This window comes from Arachis hypogaea, chromosome 2 (assembly GCF_003086295.3).
Source record: "Arachis hypogaea cultivar Tifrunner chromosome 2, arahy.Tifrunner.gnm2.J5K5, whole genome shotgun sequence".
In the NCBI taxonomy this organism is placed as follows: domain Eukaryota; kingdom Viridiplantae; phylum Streptophyta; class Magnoliopsida; order Fabales; family Fabaceae; genus Arachis; species Arachis hypogaea.
The window spans coordinates 58,741,144-58,761,471 of record NC_092037.1 but is presented as its reverse complement, the minus strand read 5'-3'; the positions used below and the strand labels follow the sequence as shown (position 1 = coordinate 58,761,471).

Sequence of the window (20,328 nt, the reverse complement as noted above, 5' to 3'; positions counted from 1 at the left end):
TTTCCACTACCATCAATGGCACCTAAGGCCGGAGAATCCTCTAGAAAAGGAAAAGGGAAGACAAAAGCTTCCACCTCCGAGTCATGGGAGATGGAAAGATTCATCTCCAAGAGCCATCAAGACCACTTCTATGATGTTGTGGCAAAGAAGAAGGTGATCCCTGAGGTCCCTTTCAAGCTCAAGAAGAATGAGTATCCGGAGATCCGACATGAGATCCGAAGAAGAGGTTGGGAAGTCATAACCAACCCCATGCAACAAGTCGGAATCTTAATGGTTCAAGAGTTCTATGCCAATGCATGGATCACTAGGAACCATGAACAAAGTATGAATCCGAATCCAAAGAATTATCTCACAATGGTTCGGGGGAAATACTTAGATTTAAGTCTGGAAAATGTGAGGTTGGCGTTTCACTTGCCCATGATGCAAGAAGATGAACGCCCCTACACTAGAAGGGTCAACTTTAATCAAAGGTTGGACCAAGTCCTAATGGACATATGTGTGGAAGGAGCTCAATGGAGAATAGACTCCAAAGGCAAGCCAGTTCAACTAAGAAGACTGGACCTCAAGCCTGTGGCTAGAGGATGGTTGGAGTTCATTCAACGCTCCATCATTCCTACTAGCAACCGATCTGAAGTTACTGTGGATCGGGCCATCATGATTCATAGCATCATGATTGGAGAGGAAGTAGAAGTTCATGAGGTCATCTCCAATGAAATATACAAAATAGCCGACAAGTCCTCCACCATGGCACGACTAGCTTTTCCTCACCTTATTTGCCATCTGTGTTACTCAGCTGGAGTTATCATAGAAGGAGACATCTCCATTGAAGAGGATAAGCCCATCACCAAGAAGAGGATGGAGCAAGCAAGAGAGATCCTTCACGGTTCTCAAGAGATGCATGAGGAAGCTCATCATCAACAAATCCCTGAGATACCTCAAGGGATGCACTTTCCTCCTAACAACTATTGGGAGCAACTCAACACCTCCTTAGAAGATTTGAGCCACAATGTGGAACAATTAAGGATGGAACATCATGAGCACTCCATCATTCTCCATGAAATAAGAGAAGATCAAAGAACAATGAGGGAGGAGCAACAAAGGCAAGGAAGGGACATAGAAGAGCTTAAGGATAATGTTGGTCCTTCAAGAAGAAGACGCCACTAAAGGTGGATTCATTCCTTGTTCTTTATTTCTTTCTGTTTTTCGATTTTCAATGTTGTGTTTATCTATGTTTTGTGTCTTTATTTCATGATCATTAGTATGTAGTAACCATGTCTTAAAGCTATGAATAAAATCCATTAATCCTTCACCTCTCTTAAATGAAAAATGTTTTAATTCAAAAGAACAAGAAGTACATGAATTTTGAATTTGTCATTGAATTTAATTTAATTATATTGACGTGGTGACAATACTTTTTGTTTTCAGAATGAATGTTTGAACAGTGCATATTTTTGATCTTGTTGTTTATGAATGTTAAAATTGTTGGCTCTTGAAAGAATGATGAACAAAGAGAAATGTTATTGATAATCTGAAAAATCATGAAATTGATTCTTGAAGCAAGAAAAAGCAGTGAAAAGCAAAGGCTTGCGAAAAAAAATAGGCGAAAAAAAATAGAAAGAAAAAGAAAAAGCAAGCAGAAAAAGCCAATAGCCCTTAAAACTAAAAGGCAAGGGTAAAAAGGATCCAAGGCTTTGAGCATCAATGGATAGGAGGGCCCAAGGAAATAAAATCCAGGCCTAAGCGGCTAAATCAAGCTATCCCTAACCATGTGCTTGTGTCATGAAGGTCCAAGTGAAAAGCTTGAGACTGAGTGGTTAAAGTCGTGATCCGAAGCAAAAAGAATGTGCTTAAGAGCTCTGGACACCTCTAACTGGGGACTCTAGCAAAGCTGAGTCACAATCTGAAAAGGTTCACCCAGTCATGTGTCTGTGGCATTTATGTATCCGGTGGTAATACTGGAAAACAAAATGCTTAGGGCCACGGCCAAGACTCATAAGTAGCTGTGTTCAAGAATCAACATGCTTAACTAGGAAAGTCAATAACACTATCCAAAATTCTAAGTTCCTAGAGAAGCCAATCATTCTAAACTTCAAAGGAAAAAGTGAGATGCCAAAACTGTTTAGAAGCAAAAAGCTACAAGTCCCGCTCATCTAATTATAATTAATATTCATTGATATTCTGGAATTTATAGTATATTCTCTTCTTTTTATCCTAATTGATTTTCAGTTGCTTGGGGACAAGCAACAATTTAAGTTTGGTGTTGTGATGAGTGGATAATTTATACGCTTTTTGGCATTATTTTTAGGTAGTTTTTAGTAAGTTCAAGCTACTTTTAGGGATGTTTTCATTAGTTTTTATGTTAAATTCACATTTCTGGACTTTACTATGAGTTTGTGTGTTTTTCTATGATTTCAGGTAATTTCTGGCTGAAATTGAGGGATTTGAGCAAAACGCTGAAAAAGGCTGACAAAAGGACTGCTGATGCTGTTGGAATCTGACCTCCCTGCACTCGAAATGGATTTTCTGGAGCTATAGAACTCCAATTGGCGCGCTCTCAATGGCGTTGGAAAGTAGACATCCAGAGCTTTCCAGCAATATATAATAGTTCATACTTTATTTGGAAATTGACGACGTAATCTGGCATTGAACGCCAAGTACATGCTGCTGTCTGGAGTTAAACGCCAGAAAAACGTCATGATCCGGAGTTGAACGCCCAAAACACGTTATAACTTGGAGTTCAACTCCAAGAAAAGCCTCAGCTCGTGGATAGATCAAGCTCAGCCCAAGCATACACCAAGTGGGCCCCGGAAGTAGATTTATGCATCAAATACTTACTCATGTAAACCCTAGTAGCTAGTCTAGTATAAATAGGATAAGTTACTATTGTATTAGACATCTTTTGACAGTTTAATCTTTTGACTATTCAGTCACTTGATCATGGAGAGGGCTGGCCATTCGGCCATGCCTGAACCTTTTACTTATGTGTTTTCAACAGTAGAGTTTCTGCACACCATAAATTAAGGGTGTGGAGCTCTGCTGTACCTCAAGTTTCAATACAATTATTATTACTTTCTATTCAATTCTCTTCTATCCTTATTCCAAGATATACGTTATACTTAACTTTGATGAATGTGATGATCCGTGACACTCATCATCATTCTCACCTATGAACGCACGTGATTGACAACCACTTCCGTTCTACTCTAGGCCGGGCGCATATCTCTTAGATTCCCCAACAGAATCTTCGTGGTATAAGCTAGATAGATGGCGGCATTCATGAGGATCCGGAAAGTCTAAACCTTGTCTATGATATTCCGAGTAGGATTCTGGGATTGAATGACTGTGACGAGCTTCAAACTCCTGAAGGCTGGGCGTGATGACAAGCGCAAAAGAATCAAGGGATTCTATTCCAACCTGATTGAGAATCGACAGATGATTAGCCGTGCTGTGACAGAGCATAGGAACGTTTTCACTGAGAGGATGGGATGTAGCCATTGACAACGGTGATGCCCTACATACATCTTGCCATGGAAAGGAGTAGGAAGGATTGGAGGAATGTAATGAGAAAATAGAGATACGAGAGGAGCACAACATCTTCACACACTTATCTGAAATTCCCACTATTATTTTACATAAGTATTTCTATCCCTTTTAATTTCTATTTATTTATTAATTTTCAAAACCCATAACCAATTAATCTGCCTAACTGAGATTCACAAGGTGACCATAGCTTGCTTCATACCAACAATCTCTGTGGGATCGACCTTACTCACGTAAGGTATTACTTGGATGACCCAGTACACTTGCTGGTTAAGTTGAACGGAGTTGTGAAAAGAAAGTGCTGAGTTAGTTCTTTTTGGCACATGCCAAGGAGCCATTATTGTTGATCACAATTTCATCCACCATGGCCGTACAGATAGGCGACGCGAACGCGTCATCCACGCGGACACGTCGCATCTGCGAAAATCTGCGTGGCAGATTTCGCAAACAGCGAATCCTGGACTATTTCCGACCCAGTTTCAAGTCCAGAAAACACAGATTAAAGGCTGCAAAGTGGAGGAATGAAGGACACGGGAGATTAGGCTCTCATAATTTACTTTTTAGGATTTATATGTAGTTTTTAGAGAGAGAGGTTCTCTTCTCTCTCTTAGGATTAGGATTAGGATTTTTAGAACTTAGGAATATTTTTATCTCATCTTTTTATCAGGTTCATTATCTTTTTATTTCGACTTCTCTTAATTGTTGATCATTAATGTTGCTTATTTGGCTTATGACTCTTCATAATTGGATTGATTTTATTTTATTAATACAATTGAGATATTTCAAACTTATATGTCACTGATGCTTGGTGTCTATCCAAATTATTTTCATTCAAGTAGATTTTATTCCCTTTTGGCTTGGGTTGATTAATTGGTGACTTTTGCGTTATCAAACTCATTGTTGATTGAAAATTGGAATTCTTCAAGAATTAATTCGAGATCCAATAACTCTAACTTTTCCCAAGGAAAGACTGGGACTTGAGGATTCGAATTAATTCATTCACTTAACTTACCTTCATAGTTAGAGGTTAACAAAGTGGGAGAAAAATCCAATTCTCATCATAATTGATAAGGATAACTAGGATAGGGCTTCCAGTTCTTCATACCTTGCCAAGAGATTTTATTATTGTTAATTTATTTTACTTGTCATTTAAATATGCCTGTGCCCATTGCCCAAACTCCAAAACCCCAATTTACAAACTCATAACCAATAATAAGAACATACCTCCCTGCAATTCCTTGAGAAGACGACCCGATGTTTGAATACTTCGGTTATCAATTTATTTAGGGGTTTGTTACTTGTGACAACCAAAACTTTTGTACGAAGGGATTTCTGTTAGTTTAGAAACTATATCTACAATGCGACTATTTTTATAAATTCTTTACTAGCAAAAGTTCTAACGTCAGCCATCAACATTGGTACCTCGTAGTGATCGATCGTGTTAAACGACAAATCATTTTGCTTGACCCGTTGCCCACTGAGAAACAGTTCAAGCGCAAGAGGACAGTCTTGAAATTAGTAACCATATTTTTTTGTTAATTATCTAGATATATGACTAAGAAACCGAATTCTGACATAGACTTAAACATGCCATTTTTTTAGACGAAGTATTAGAAGATCGTTCATTCTATGACTTTGAGACTACTCCGAATATGAATTCTTCACAATTTGAATTAGAAGAACCGGAGGGCCTCCCACCCTCGAACATGTATCGTAAGATAATATTAGTAGTAGTTATTTCTATGAAAGTTATGCATTATATAGTACTCTAATATATCTTGCTCGATATTTAGGAATGACGCGGGTGTGTGGGTTGCAAGTTGGATGATAGCTTGTTTTGAAGATGATCATTTTAATATAAAGGTAATATTATACATTATTTTTTATTCTCATTCTTTCTTTGATATTTAGGTAGTTAAGCATTACGTGTAAATGTTAATATTTTATTAGGTTGATGATGGGAATCGAATGAAGATTGCAGTCTCACTCGTGTCGAAGAATCATAACATGATCGCGTATAGGGTCAAAAGAAAGGCCTCTAAAAATCTTAAAAAGATGTATAATAATTACCATCTTGATTATTATGAATTCCCGGAAGATTAGATTTATAACATTCCTTTTTGTTATTTTTTTGTGGGCATATAAACCTTCCAGTGACATACCCAGTTTATCTTTTGTTTACGTTTGTGTTCGTATTTGTTTGCCGGATTATTTAATGCCTCCATTTGACTGGAGATATAAGTATTATGATTTTTAAAGGTGGGTCTTCTTGACCATCATTATTACTTCTATGTTTTATGATTTTTCTGCTAGTGATGCTTATTATTATGCCATTTTGATATTATGATTGATTTGATCATAGTTAGATGGATTTAGAATCAATACATATTACCTAATATTAGTATCTTTGATATATGAATTGAGCTCTGTTGGGATTTGAAGTGAAGATTTTTCCTATTACTTTTGTTTTATCTTATTTATTTATTAGCTCTTTGGGATATTTCTTTGCATTTTGATCATTTCCTCTTGATGCGGGAGTTGTAGTGCAACTCTGATTTTTCCTTTTTTCTGGGGTTTGAAGTGGAAGTGGGAGTTCGGGTGATTTGGATTACACACGAGAGAAGGGGCTGGTTGATGTAGCTTTTGGTTAAATAATTAAAAGTTCATTTATGCTCAGTTTTAAAGATGCTATCTAATCAGAGAAAAAAGGTAAACTTACTCGGCTCATATGTGTATTTAGATTCACATGTATGTATCTTAATATGTTTTGGATTGGTTTTGACTTTAAAAAAGTCAAATAATGCGATTGATGTGAATGTGATGCTATTGATATGTTTCTTTTCATAGGGTTTTGCTTTGATGCATTACTTTAGTGTTTGTGAAATTCAGGGCATGGATTGAATCTATGTGTAGTTCGAACTAGCCCTACTTAAGCATTTTCTTTGGATGGTAAATGACTGGTTTTGTTTAAAGAAGCTGTCTTCTTGGCTTTTGACTCACCATCCTGGAAGGTTTTATTCTCTCTCAACCTTGTTGATAATGGTCTACTAGTACATATCCGACCTTGGTTATTCTTATTCTCAATGACAGGTTAATGGGGCTGCTGATTATCTTCTACGATCCCTTTTTGGAAGTCAGGTTCATTATTATCCAATAGATCAGTACATGTATGTATATAGCTGGTTGTGTGAGTTTTGTTGTGTTTTATTAGGGTGTGTGTGCGAATTCTAGGGGAAGAAAAGTGCATATTTGGTTGGCATTTCTATTTCTATTTTCAATTTTCATTTTCAATCTTCTTTATTTTTAAGATTTGTGAAGGAAAAAGTGAAATAAGAAAACAGGATTTTAGGGCCTGTTTGGTTGCAATTTCAATTCTATTTTCATTTTCTGTTACATTTTGAGTGTTTTTTTGTTTTTAGAATTTTGTGAAGAAAAAAATGAAAGTATGAAATGGGTTTTATTGTTTTCACTATTTTTTATTCTTTTTTCACAAAATTTGGAAACCAGAGAACACTGAATATGAAAACAAAAAATAACAACACAAACCAAACGAGTTTAGAGGAGAAGTTGGGGAAGTGAAGGAAAGGCAGCAGGTGCTTAAACTTCCTTTTGTTTATGATTTTAATATAAATAAGGATGAAAATGAACAGTTTTATCATATATATCTCTTGCCATTCTATCTATGACTAAAATTTATTGTAATTAATATATATGGGTATAGATGATATTACAATAATTTGTTTAGGATAAAAGGTTAAATTAAATTAAAATCTAATGAAAAACTTGCTAATTTTGAGGAACTTGAAAATAGGGGCCTTGGGGTGGCAAATTGGGGTTGGAGGGTTAATACTTACTAGAACCTCCAAAACACTCCCCCACCAAATAATAAAACTCATGAACAAGGTCAAATAATTGAAAGGCTTTCCACAAATGGTTCTTAAACATTTGACTACGGTGATGATCAAACATTTTCTTTAAATTGTCTTTCTGGGTGGTTATTAGTTTCATGTCTCTTATATGCTTTATTTGATTCCAGGATCTGAAGTCATTCTCTTTATTTATCATGGCTATTCTCTCAAGGTATTTCCATTTTCATTGTTTCCCATTGTAGTTAGAAATTGTTGTGCTATGGGTAATTTGAGAGAATAATACGTTGCTAGTTTCTCCTTGAAGTGCTGATCATGAATCCTTAAAAGCTCAGAAAGCAATTAATGAGGTAGACTTATCCCCTTCAGATTATTGTTGACTTGTATTGTAGTTTTATTGTCTTGATATAATTTAATAGTTCCTGATTTTCAATAGCTTTTTGTAAAGTACAACATCCAATTTTCTGGAGTATCTAAAAGCTTTTTTAGGATATTAGACAAAGACAACCATACTTGTGGACTGGAATTTTTAGATTTAGTTTCTCAGATTGGCTCTATGAGTTTTGATTCCACTGGCTTGCATTGGCGGTAAATGGCAACTCATTTGGCCTTCTTTTTTTTCATATTTGACTAGGTTTTAAAGTTGTTTAACACTCACTATAGATTGAGATGGCCTGACACATGCTTTAGGCTCTGTTTCTTCACTACTTTTGTTTTACCTTATTCATCTTTAGTTTGCTTTCTACTTTACATCTTTTTGACTTGTATATGCTTTCTATTTTATAATTTTGCACATTCAAAGCCTTGGCTCAATAAAATACTTTTCTCTTTCAGGTATAATTTAATGGCTAACAGAGTTTTGCTCTTGCTAGCTTTGGCTTCTCGGAACCACCCAAATTCATCAACTAGAATCCTGAATGAAACAGCTGGTTTGTATTGCTTGTTATATACTTTTGAATCCTTCTTTGTGCTATCTTTTGTGCATTGTGTTTACTATTTATGCTTTTGCTCGTATAGGCCACTTTTTGAAGAATTTGAAAAGTCAACTTCCTCAGACAAGGATACTTGCAATTTCGGCTTTGAATACACTCTTAAAGAAATCATCGTACAAACTGTCACCTGGTGAGAAATCTGCTGTACTCAAAGATTTGCAAGGCAATGCCAAGTCATCTCTTGAAGAAGCTTTAACTCACACCTTTAATGGCTGATATGGCTAGAACAATTTTGAGAGATTCTGACAAACACCAAAAAAAAGTGTGTTGCATGTCAGTGGTTTTTCTTTTTCTTTTTTTCCAACCTTGTTTTTGTTTTAGTCTATTCTTTATAGTTCATTTTTGGTGCTTGACCTTAGTGCCATTTAATTCTTTGGGGCAGTCCGTTGTACTTTTTAGGTAACAAATAATGGAAAAAAATTTCCTTCTTTGTATGCTACCATTTTTGTTGTATGGAATACAAATTTTTTTTCTCCTTCTCTGTGGCAAGAACAAGGTGTCCCCATTTATGTGTGGGATTAGTTTTAATTGAATGTTGTTATGACCTTTAGTTGTAAGTTTCAAGCTTGTTCACATCAATACAACAATAAAGTTACAAGCCATGATTTTTAAATGTGTTACATGCTCATTGTAATGTTCATTGAGAAGATTGTGCATTAAAATATGCAACTAAACAAACAAATTTAAGGAAAAATATTTCATGGAATAGCTTCATATGAAAAACCATTATATGTAAATCAAATTCAGCTAGCTAACTTAAGAGTTCAAACTTGTTATGCATAATAGTAATAATAATATACAAAATTATTGCTAAAGTAGAAATCGTAGAGCCTCTTAGTGTCATCATCCTTTACCATGTCTTCCCTCCTTTTGATTGAAGAAGTCCATGCATGCGACCTAGATATATAATAATCTTACATAATACAGTTCCACATTTCCATGCATACACCATTAAAATAGTTGGTTGACATCTCTAATAATATATATTTTGGTTGTAATTTTTGTTACAAAGAGAAGTTACAAAATGTAACATAAATCTCCTATCAATTGTTATCAATCTCATATGTATTAATAGACCTAAGATACAAATCTGATGAGAGGGATCAATGCTGGTTAAGTGATTGTTGATCCTCTTCTTGCATGTGAGGGCAAGGTCTCTCTGGTTCTCCCCTTGTCCATAAAATCTTAAGTTCACCTCTCTTTTTTCCCAATGACAAAAAGGTTCCTGCATTTATGATTCAAGAAGTTAGGTTTTAGAAACCGGACCCAGATTGTCACATGCTATGCTGTAACCGTTTCTTATGTCGATCGAGTTGACAAAGCAATAGCAATCAATTTGGTTACCTAACAAAGCAATAGCAATCAAGAGCGAACTCGAGCTTTGTAAAGAAAGGGAAAGCATTTCTTTAGAACACTCACCACTATCATGACACTCTCATGGAACCACCGTTTAGAAAGGAACACCCAAAAGATGTCATATAAGAAGGCACAGCTGAGAAGAACAGTTCCAACCTGATATAGAGACAAGGAGGAAAAGAAGAAAAGTGGTATGTTAATAGTTTAGTAGTATCCCAAAAAAACAGCCAACAATATAATATCATAGATAATGAAGAATTTGACAACGAATTGTTACCTTGAGATTTGGTATCCGTACAATCTAAAGAACTGTAATTATCAGTGTGATACCCTGCATGACAGGAAGGCGGCTGAAGAGGTAAATATTTGATCAATTCACTCATTTCTATCTTGAAAGTTTAATCCGAAGCTTTAAGCTTAAAGAAGGAAGTGCAAAACTAATAAGAACTCCTAACAGCAGAAAATTAATTTCTATTTGAATCAAACATTAACAGAGAACTAATATCATGAAAAATAAAACATGATAAGAGAAAATAGACAACATCAACATGAACCTGAAACTACAAGTAACATAGACACAAAAACTAGTAGTGGCTTTATCCTATCTCAATGACCAAGAACATTCTCAAAATAAATGCAATGAGTATCATATTAAACTCATATGAGAAGTAACAGATTCTGTTCTAGTTCATGAACATTTTATAGTTTTACTAAGATATGCTAGGTAGCTCAGGCCAAATAATAAACAGTAGAAGACATTGGTATGGTAAAAAAGGGGGTGAAAGTAGTAAGTTAATCTTACAAGAATATCTTGACTGATCCAAGCAAACGAAGCACGACGATAAACTGCCCATATCACAGCGAACACTATGCAAAAGGGGGTAATGGCAAATGTCAGATATGAGACGGCTCCAAAGAAGGAAATTTTCACAAATGTTTGTGCAGCATGTTGAAACCATCTGAAACTATAAACATTTTACTGTCAATTCCAAGTTCCAATAGATGTCATATAGTTTCAATTTTTCATATAGTTTCTTTTGGAATTTGTCTTCTCTCATATATCGTGTTAACTTAATTATATGTATTTAATGCTTTCATTGTAAGGATGTCATTATTAACTTGCTTGGGCATTTCTTGACAATCAATATGCGACTTGTGTAATCAAATAATCATTCAATAAAAAATTAAAACACAAAACATTCAAATATTCAGTAATCAAATAATCATTGAACATGACATAAATAAAAAACACAGAAGAAGTTAGCAGTGAACTGACCGTCGAAGTCTAAGGTTTTTTTCTTGGTTGAGCTTCTGCTCTCTGAACTCGAAGGAAGGAAACTGGAATGGAGATGGGTTTTTCTTCTGAGCAGTCTGAGAATAGGAGGCAGAATCGTGATGGAGACAGAGGCCAGGCGATGAACACAACTCAGAAGACAGTGGTAGGTTGGAAGAATCTGCGACGACCAGACGAAGACGTTGGTGACTGAGCGCCCGACGGACGGCGGCAGGAGCGCGATGGAGCAGATGAATACCAGGAACTGACGCGCCAAGCTCGAGGAAGAAGAAGCTGCAATTCTTGAAGGAGGAAGAAGCACGGACGACCAGACGATGATGGTAGTGCCTGAGATCGACGGACAGCGGCAATCCTTGCGGCGGTGGTGGAGAAGCTAGGGTTTTCTGTTTCAACTTCCTTTTTTGATTTGGGGAGAAGCTGTTAAGATAGGGGTATTCAAAGGGTATTTTTGTCTAATCAAATAAAAGAAGGATATTTAAGTCTTTTTATAAAATTAAATAAATAAATATTTTTTATTTTTATTTAATTAAAAGGGTGTTTTAGTAAAAGTGGTGATATACTATATATTTAAAAAAGAAAAAATTAAATGCTGACGTGGAAAATAAATTCCACATGTCTTATTGTTATTTGTCTATATCTTAAACGTATTGGTACGTATTAATTTATCATCGTACCGTAGCAAACACCATAAAAAAATTATTACATAGGTATCCATAAGAGAATATCATAAAACATACATGTCAAAACACAGTATCATGAGACATATATACGCATAACACAATATCATAAGACATATATATGCATAATACAATAGTATAAGACACACATACATTTTACCCTAAATATGAATAGCACAATATCATGAAACATAAGTGGTACCCTACATATGGCTACAAAACACAACGCTAATCATAATTCTCTATGGTATCATCGTCATCAATGTCAAAACCAACAAGCAAGTGAGACCTGGTGCCACATCTAGCAGAACGCCTCACCCTAGTCGGTCGTTGAACATGCTCCGCTTGGGATATATATGGCGGTATGACACAAACCTAGAACCAGTGACTGTTCAGTCTAGCCAAGTGATACAAACTCGCAGTTTCCAAATATGGTATGATCCGTTGATGCAGAGTGATGAGCGGATAATTTGTACGCTTTTTGGCATTGTTTTTAGTATGTTTTTAGTATGATCTAGTTAGTTTTTAGTATATTTTTATTAGTTTTTAGTTAAAATTCACTTTTCTGGACTTTACTATGAGTTTGTGTGTTTTTCTGTGATTTCAAGTATTTTCTGGCTGAAATTGAGGGACCTGAGCAAAAATCTGATTCAGAGACTGAAAAGGACTGCAGATGCTGTTGGATTCTGACCTCCCTGCACTCGAAGTGGATTTTCTGGAGCTACAGAAGCCTAATTGGCGCGCTCTCAACGGCGTTGGAAAGTAGACATCCTGGGCTTTCCAGAAATATATGATAGTCCATACTTTGCCCAAGATTTGATGGCCCAAACCGGCGTTCAAAGTCACCCTCAGGAATTCCAGCGTTAAACGCCGGAACTGGCACCAAAATGGGAGTTAAACGCCCAAACTGGCATAAAAGCTGGCGTTTAACTCCAGAAAGAGTCTCTACACGAAAATGCTTCAATGCTCAGCCCAAGCACACACCAAGTGGGCCCGGAAGTGGATTTTTATGTCATTTACTCATCTCTGTACACCCTAGGCTACTAGTTCTCTATAAGTAGGACCTTTTACTATTGTATTTTCATCTTTGGACATCTAGTTCTTAGATCATATCTGGGTAGTTATCTTTGTTCTGATGCTATCTTAGATCATTGGGAGGCTGGCCATTCGGCCATGCCTAGACCTTGTTCTTATGTATTTTCAACGGTGGAGTTTCTACACACCATAGATTAAGGTGTGGAGCTCTGCTGTACCTCGAGTATTAATGCAATTACTATTGTTCTTCTATTCAATTCCGCTTGTTCTTGTTCTAAGATATCACTTGTTCTTCAACTTGATGAATGTGATGATCCGTGACACTCATCATCATTCTCACCTATGAACGTATGACTGACAACCACCTCCGTTCTACCTTCGATTGGGTGAATATCTCTTGGATTCCTGATAACACGATGCATGGTTGATCGCCTGACAACCGAGTGCTCGCCTGACAAACGAGCCAGCCATTCCGTGAGATCAGAGTCTTCGTGGTATAGGCTAGAACTGATGGCGGCATTCAAGAGAATCCGGAAGGTCTAACCTTGTCTGTGGTATTCTGAGTAGGATTCAATGATTGAATGACTGTGACGTGCTTCAAACTCCTGAGGGCGGGGCGTTAGTGACAGACGCAAAAGAATCACTGGATTCTATTCCGGCCTGATCGAGAACCGACAGATGGATAGCCGTGCCGTGACAGGGTGCGTTGAACATTTCCACTGAGAGGATGGGAGGCAGCCACTAACAACGGTGAAACCCTTGCTTAAGCTTGCCATGGAAAGGAGTAAGAAGGATTGGATGAAGACAGTAGGAAAGCAGAGAGACGGAAGGGACAGCATCTTCATACGCTTATCTGAAGTTCCTACCAATGAATTACATAAGTATCTTTATCTTTATCTTTATGTTTTATTCGTATATCACCCATATCCATTTGAGTTTGCCTGACTGAGATTTACAAGGTGACCATAGCTTGCTTCATACCAACAATCTCTGTGGGATCGACCCTTACTCGCGTAAGGTTTATTACTTGGACGACCCAGTACACTTGCTGGTTAGTTGTGCGAAGTTGTGTTTATGCCATGGTATTGGGCACCAAGTTTTTGGGGCCATTACTAGGGACTATTTGAGTTGTGAAAAGTATGGATCACAATTTCGCGCACCACAGAGGCATATTCTATTGTCTCCTAGCACAGAAAATACACCTAGTCGGATGCAACATGTGGAAAGCAACATTATTTTGACACTCATAAAATTTTAAAAATATATGGTTCATTAACAAAAAAATTAATTTGACACATCAAATTTAAAAAAATTATGGTTCATTAACGAAAAAATTAATTCGACACATCAAATTATAAAAAAATATGGTTCACTAACGAAAAAATTAATTCGCAAAAAATCAAATTTTTAAAAAATATGGCTCTTTAGCAAAAAAATTAATTCGACACATCAAATTATAAAAAAATATGGTTCACTAACGAAAAAATTAATTTGCAAAAAATCAAATTTTAAAAAATTTGGTTCTTTAGCGAAAAAATTAATTCGACACATATCAAATTTTAAAAAAATATGTCTCACTAACGGAAAAATTAATTCGTAAAACATCAAATTTTAAAAAAGTTAGGTTCATTAGCGAGAAAAATTAATTCAACATATATCAAATTTTAAAAAAATATGGCTCACTAATAAAAAATTTAATTCTCCAGAAATCAAATTTTAACAAAATTTAGTTCTTTAGTGTAAAAATCAATTCGATACATATCAAATTTTATATAAATACGGTTGATTAACGAAAAGATTAATTCGATACTAATTAAAATTTAATGTACAAATAACTACATAAATTACTTACGAATTATACAAAGTACACATAATATTCTATCACATAAATTAACAAAAAAATTAACTGCTTACTAATGAAATTTTAACATATACAAAACTAACCTCTTGGTTGATGTTTCCAGCCACGTGAGCAACGCCGTTCATTTGGTACATGCGATCTTGGTCTTCCATGACTCCACCATGCTAGAGTCTTGATGCCCCCGTATTGTTTCTCAACTGCTCTCCTCCAACAACTCTAACCCCCAATAATGTAATCTGTCATTTGGTTTCGCAGATTATGTATATATATAGCTACTCATAGACTGTGGAAGGGGTAACACGGTTTATGCCCGCAAAATTTTCTTCATAAATTGTGGAAGGGGTACCACGGTTTATGTGATTCCATTAAAACGTGAAAGGGATTCCATGGATTATATAAAGTAGTAACAGGACAAGCAAGTAACGAATTCTCAATTATTGTATTTGGATAAAATTTTCTTCCATTTATTTTATATAGATAAATTATCCTTAAATTAAATTAATAAAGAAGGAATAAAGACATCATAAAGTGAATATACCATTAATAATTTTATCACTCCTATCAAATTGATCAAACTAAAGTTCTTCAAATATATGCTTAGAAGGATACAACTAACTTTAATTACAGATCAAAGCTTCTGTCATTTCCGATGATAAAGTCCAGTGATAAAAAGCTATGGTTAACATCAATCACATGCCCACTGGTACTAAAGCATTACATAAATGCGACAGTTAAAATTGGGATACCAAAGACATCACAAGCTATGAGATAAAGAATCCTATATTTTGATCCATTAAATTTTCACCAAGCTAATATATCAAAATTCTCATCTTCCACGTCCACAGGATCTTCGAAAAAATATTTCTCAACATCTGATTTGTTATCTGCATTTGCGTTTCCTCTTTTGTTTTTCTCACAAATTCACTCTATTTTCAGCAATACCTTTAGCATTAGACAAATGACGAGTGCTAAATACTGATTTAGAAATTCACAAGTTAAAAGCTCAAGTTTGTCATAAATAGCTCTAAACTGGAATTCAACACCCTTTAAAAGTTTGTGAGTTTTAATTTTTGCTCATTACCCAAATTACCGGGTGATAAAGCACCCCTCAAATTTGTTTCCCAAGTCTCTCTTTGAAATACAAATATCACAGGCACATAATTGGGCTCTAGTCATTGATGCTCTAAGCCTTATAACTTTAGAATTATTTTGATTTTTTCATATTATTTTTCACTGCTTCAAGAAATTGATCATTGAATTTCCATAATCCTTCTTTATATATTTGTTTTTGGAAATTTTCCTTCTATTTCCAAAAGATTCAAATATCTTAAATTCATTATTTGTAACTACATTTTTTAGCACTACCACTGTTGTTTTGAACTCTACTTTTTACTATTTAATTTTTTTCATCAAAATATCCTTCATACAAACAATCACTAGAGGAATAAGCATACAACTTTAAGCACTTAAACAAAGAAAAAGAAAACAGAGAGTGCTATGCATAAAAAAAAGAAAAGAAAAGCAAAAATAAAAGCAAAAAGAAACAACTAACCATCTGAGAAAAATATTCATCTTACCTAAGTTACTTATTCATCATTACTGCTTTTTTATTCATCATTACTGCTTTCTTCATCCTCAATCTATATTCTTCTTTTATCTAGAGGCTCATGGTGTTACTAACACCAAACATAAGTTTAACAAAGTTTTAAACACAAGCGTTTTAAATTATGTGAGAAAGTTTGTGTGCATGAAAAAAATATTAACACATTTAATCAGTAATTGTAATTCCCTCTAAGTAGAAGGAAAAATATGTGGTAAAGACTGTGTTGTAGCTTTCATTTCTATCAATATTTGAATACAAATATTTGTTTTAATTTTATTTCTAGTACAAGTCCTGTGCAATAAATAACTGAAAAACTAATTCATAATAATCAATACTTGATCAACAAGAGGATGAACAATAAGTAAGCATAACTAGAAACTGTCATTAAAAACAAACTGAAACACAAGTAATAAAGCTAGAGGCCTAAACACCAAACTACAATTCAACCTTGTACAAAGATCTTTGGTTCCTCATTCCTTCTTCCTTGCACAAACCTTTAACCAGTGGGTGCTAACCTCTTATACGATGCTCTTCTCTTGGATTACTGGGTGGGCACTTCATTCTAACTTGTTTGCTAAGTTGGATCCATTGTATCGTTAACTCCACTTTCAGGTTGTGTTTCAACTTCAATGTGGCCTTCGGTGGACTTTTGGGATACATTAGGAAGTGGGACTTCTGCTTGACTTTGCTGTTAGGTGGTGTTTTAGTTGATGTTTGGGAAGTTGGGTTGTGGTATTGGTTGGTTTGTAGGAATAGGATTGGGAGATCCTAGCTTTTGGCTTTGATTGCAACTTTTATTGGTTCTGTTTTCTTTATTTTCTTTCTTAACATCTATCTTCTTTTTTGGGGTAGGCTTTTTATGGATTGCCATCTTACTTCTTTTTCTTGGAGTTTCTTGTGGTATAGGTTGTTCAACGGTATCAGAAATTGGGCTTGGCTCATCATCTACAATATCTACTACTTCAACTTCTTCAGGTAAATCAACAGTATGATCCCAATAAACATGGCATATTCTCCCATTTTTAATAGCAAATTTATACTTCAGACTACATCACTATCAAACCTAATTAAATATAAACTATTGGATATTTCATTCTCTGCTCAGTAAAAATCCTTAAAGAAACATACCTCAAATCCTTAAATAATCCCACCACACAAAATGTATTCAGAGTTTCGACATTCACCCTAAGAATAATAGCAACCATCCTTCCAACATATTTCAAAACTCCATTCATGTTTCTCTCAAATCGTCCCTTGTGATGATACACAAAAGTTATATGATTTGTCATTTGTTTATTGAAAAATTTTGAATCAAACTATAAAATAACCAAATTGATGCAAGTAGTTTGTGCACAAATTGATGTATTTTCATATCATAACACAGATACATGTGAACACTACTTATCAAATCAGTTGACCCAACGGTCAGTGTGATCACAGTAAGAGTACCAAGAGAAACTTGAAAAAAGAGTCCACTAATGCACCTGCAATAATCATATAATTCTCCTTTGTATCTAAAGGAGATTATCATTCTTCTAGCACAAAGCATTATAAACACTTTGTCCATAAATTGTCTACGCCATGTGAGACTTGTAAAACTTCAAAATAATAAAATGTAGAATTAATTTCAAAAGTACAATGACAAAATTTTCAACCTGCCACCTCCATATTAGTAAGCCAAATAACCTCTTAAAAGATATGGTGCTAATAGTTTTATATATCTTATAAAACTTCGGATTGCCACTATTGTAGTTATTAGTGTTAATAATTTACATATCATATATTATATAAAAATATTATTAAATATTGTATTTTTTTATTTTTATTGCATAAATTTTTATTTTAATATATAATTTTATAAATTTATTTAAAGTGAATTCTATCCAACCTTCTCTAAGATAACATGTAAATTACCTTTTATGATGTGTTATATTTTAATTGGTCATTATCTTAACTATAGTTGGGTTATTTTGTAATTTATTATTTGAGATGAGTAATGATATAATTTTTTAAAAATCAAAACCCCACTCCAACTCCCGTTAATTGAAACACTTTTTCACTCTTCCATTTTTTCTTGATCACGTAACTTTGGTACTTTCAAGTATCGCCGTAGCCATCGTGACAAAAAACATCAACGTCGTTGTCATCTACTGTCCTCTCACACAATTTCTCTTTCTTCCAGTGCATCGTTCCTTAACGACGTTCGTTGAATTTCAGTAGTCAGTAACTAAAGATATGTTTTTTAATAAAAAAATTAATAACTGAACTAACCATTACTTATGTTGGTAAGGAGTGATCCACGGCCAAAAGAGGGATCGAGTGAGGACAGGAGATAATGATGAGGTCAATGCTGGAAGGACGGCGAAGTTACAGGCAATGGAAATTCAACGACGTCGTTAAGGGATGATGCAATGAAAAAAGAGAGATTGCGTGAGAAGGCAGTAGATCGCGACGACATCGGCGCTTCTTGTCACGATGGTGACGGCGATGTTTGAAAGGATTGAAGGTACGTGATGAAGAAAGAATGAAGGGGTGGAAAGCTGCTTCGATTAACGGGAGTGAGAGTGAGAGTGAAATTTTGATATTTTAAAAAATTATATCATCACCCATCTCAAATAATAAATTACAAAATAACCCAACTATGGTTAAGATAATGACCAATTAAAATGTGACACATCATGAATGATAAATATATGTTATTTTAGAGGAGGTTGGGTAGAATTCACCTTTATTTAATTATTATTAGATTAAACGATTCGACTAGTAATTTATCAGTTGAACCACTAATTCAATAATCCAGTAATTTGACTGGATCGATTGTCGATTCAGTTTTGATAACTATGCCATTCAGTACTTAATCTAATTCCTTTATTAACTTGAACGGTAATATAGAAAAATGCTACTCATCCTTTAAATATTGTCCTTTATTCAGCCTTTAAATCTAATATTTTATTATTTTAATTTTTTAATTAATCAGGTTTTCTATTTTTAAGGAACCACTTTTATTTTTATTTAATTTATTATTATACTTGTCACATAAAATTTGTAACCACTTGCAATGCATTGATTTTTCATAAACCAAATCATAAAATTTGTAACAACTTTTTGTGCACTAAATCAGTGAAGTTTTCAAAATAAATTAAACTCACTTCAATTATTTTTTTTCTTATTCAAAATATTCAAAATTCATGTCAAAAATACATCTAAAATTAAAAAAATAACATAAACACATCTAAAATTATGTGTTGACACATCTAAATTATTGGCTTTGTAGTTCTAAATTGCATATTGGACAAAGAAAACTAGACTAAAATACAAATCCAAAATTATAAGAATGCACTCTAAATATTTTATCTACACATCTAAAATTTATGTAAAAAAACTTATACATAGACATAGAAACATAAGGAACAATATAAACACAGCCAAAATTAAGTATTGACATACCCCCCAATTACGTTAACATTACAACTTCCAAATCAAACATATGAGTGCAAAAAAATTATAATCACAAACACGTTTAAAAAAGGAAAAAAAAGCATAGACACCTCTAATATTATGCATAAATTAAAAAAACCTTTTATTAAACGAATAAAAAAAAGATAACATATCTTCATGAATAAATTCAACCAAATTTTTTTAGAATTGTACAAGCAAAAATACCGGAGTCAGGGGAAGGTGCGTATCGACAGAAGAAGCGCGGGAAGAGGGGCGGTTGTGCACGGTGCGAGGGAGGAGACCATGGAAGGGGAGGCGCGCATCGACGGAGAAGGCGCAGGGTGTGAGCGCGGCGCAAGGGAGTTGTGCGTCGCTGAAGGAGGAGATCGTCGTAGGGGAGGTGTGCAGCGCGAGAGAATACGAAAGCGACCACATATGAAGAGGGGAGGCACTTCAGCTCTGAATCCTTACGGAGGGAAGGTTTACGAGTGAAAATCTAATTTGAATATTTAAGATTTTATTCGGAATTTGTTAGGGTTTATAACATTTAAATTTAAAATTTAAAATTTTAATTCTAGTTAATCTGTTTTTGTAGATTTGTATTTAATTTTAAAAAAATAATAAATCTATTTCGATGTATTTATTTTAATTTTTTTAAATTAATAT

General features: G+C 34.6%; 2 protein-coding genes across 2 annotated transcripts; one reads left to right on the top strand and one right to left on the bottom strand.

The window, feature by feature from the left end:
• Positions 1 to 7,908: 7,908 nt before the first annotated feature.
• LOC112719384 (proteasome activator subunit 4-like) lies at positions 7,909 to 8,835 on the top strand. The gene is made up of 3 exons (XM_072211456.1): positions 7,909 to 7,994; positions 8,241 to 8,335; positions 8,424 to 8,835. Exons 1-3 carry the CDS (start codon positions 7,963 to 7,965, stop codon positions 8,612 to 8,614), a joined length of 318 nt encoding a protein of 105 aa, XP_072067557.1. The 5' UTR covers positions 7,909 to 7,962; the 3' UTR covers positions 8,615 to 8,835.
• Positions 8,836 to 9,112: 277 nt separating this feature from the next.
• On the bottom strand, positions 9,113 to 18,682 carry LOC140177010 (uncharacterized). The gene is made up of 6 exons (XM_072209122.1): positions 18,596 to 18,682; positions 11,031 to 11,500; positions 10,557 to 10,621; positions 10,032 to 10,085; positions 9,818 to 9,910; positions 9,113 to 9,623 (listed from the first exon to the last, which is right to left on the bottom strand). The coding sequence occupies exons 1-5, from the start codon at positions 18,680 to 18,682 to the stop codon at positions 9,873 to 9,875; spliced, it is 714 nt and encodes a 237-aa protein (XP_072065223.1). The 3' UTR covers positions 9,113 to 9,623; positions 9,818 to 9,872.
• Positions 18,683 to 20,328: the final 1,646 nt, after the last annotated feature.

What these genes read in the sequence shown, in the direction of transcription:
- LOC112719384 (XM_072211456.1), top strand. Translation starts at nt 7,963, where the DNA reads ATGAGTTTTGATTCCACTGGCTTGCATTGGCG. An exon ending in TCCACTGGCTTGCATTGGCG is followed by an intron (nt 7,995 to 8,240) that starts GTAAATGGCAAC and finishes TTTCTCTTTCAG; the next exon opens with GTATAATTTAATGGCTAACA. An exon ending in AATCCTGAATGAAACAGCTG is followed by an intron (nt 8,336 to 8,423) that starts GTTTGTATTGCT and finishes TTGCTCGTATAG; the next exon opens with GCCACTTTTTGAAGAATTTG.
- LOC140177010 (XM_072209122.1), bottom strand. Translation starts at nt 18,682, where the DNA reads ATGTCGTCGCGATCTACTGCCTTCTCACGCAATCTCTCTTTTTTCATT. An exon ending in AAAAACCTTAGACTTCGACG is followed by an intron (nt 10,622 to 11,030) that starts GTCAGTTCACTG and finishes CCTTTTGCATAG; the next exon opens with TGTTCGCTGTGATATGGGCA. An exon ending in TACGGATACCAAATCTCAAG is followed by an intron (nt 9,911 to 10,031) that starts GTAACAATTCGT and finishes TCTCTATATCAG; the next exon opens with GTTGGAACTGTTCTTCTCAG.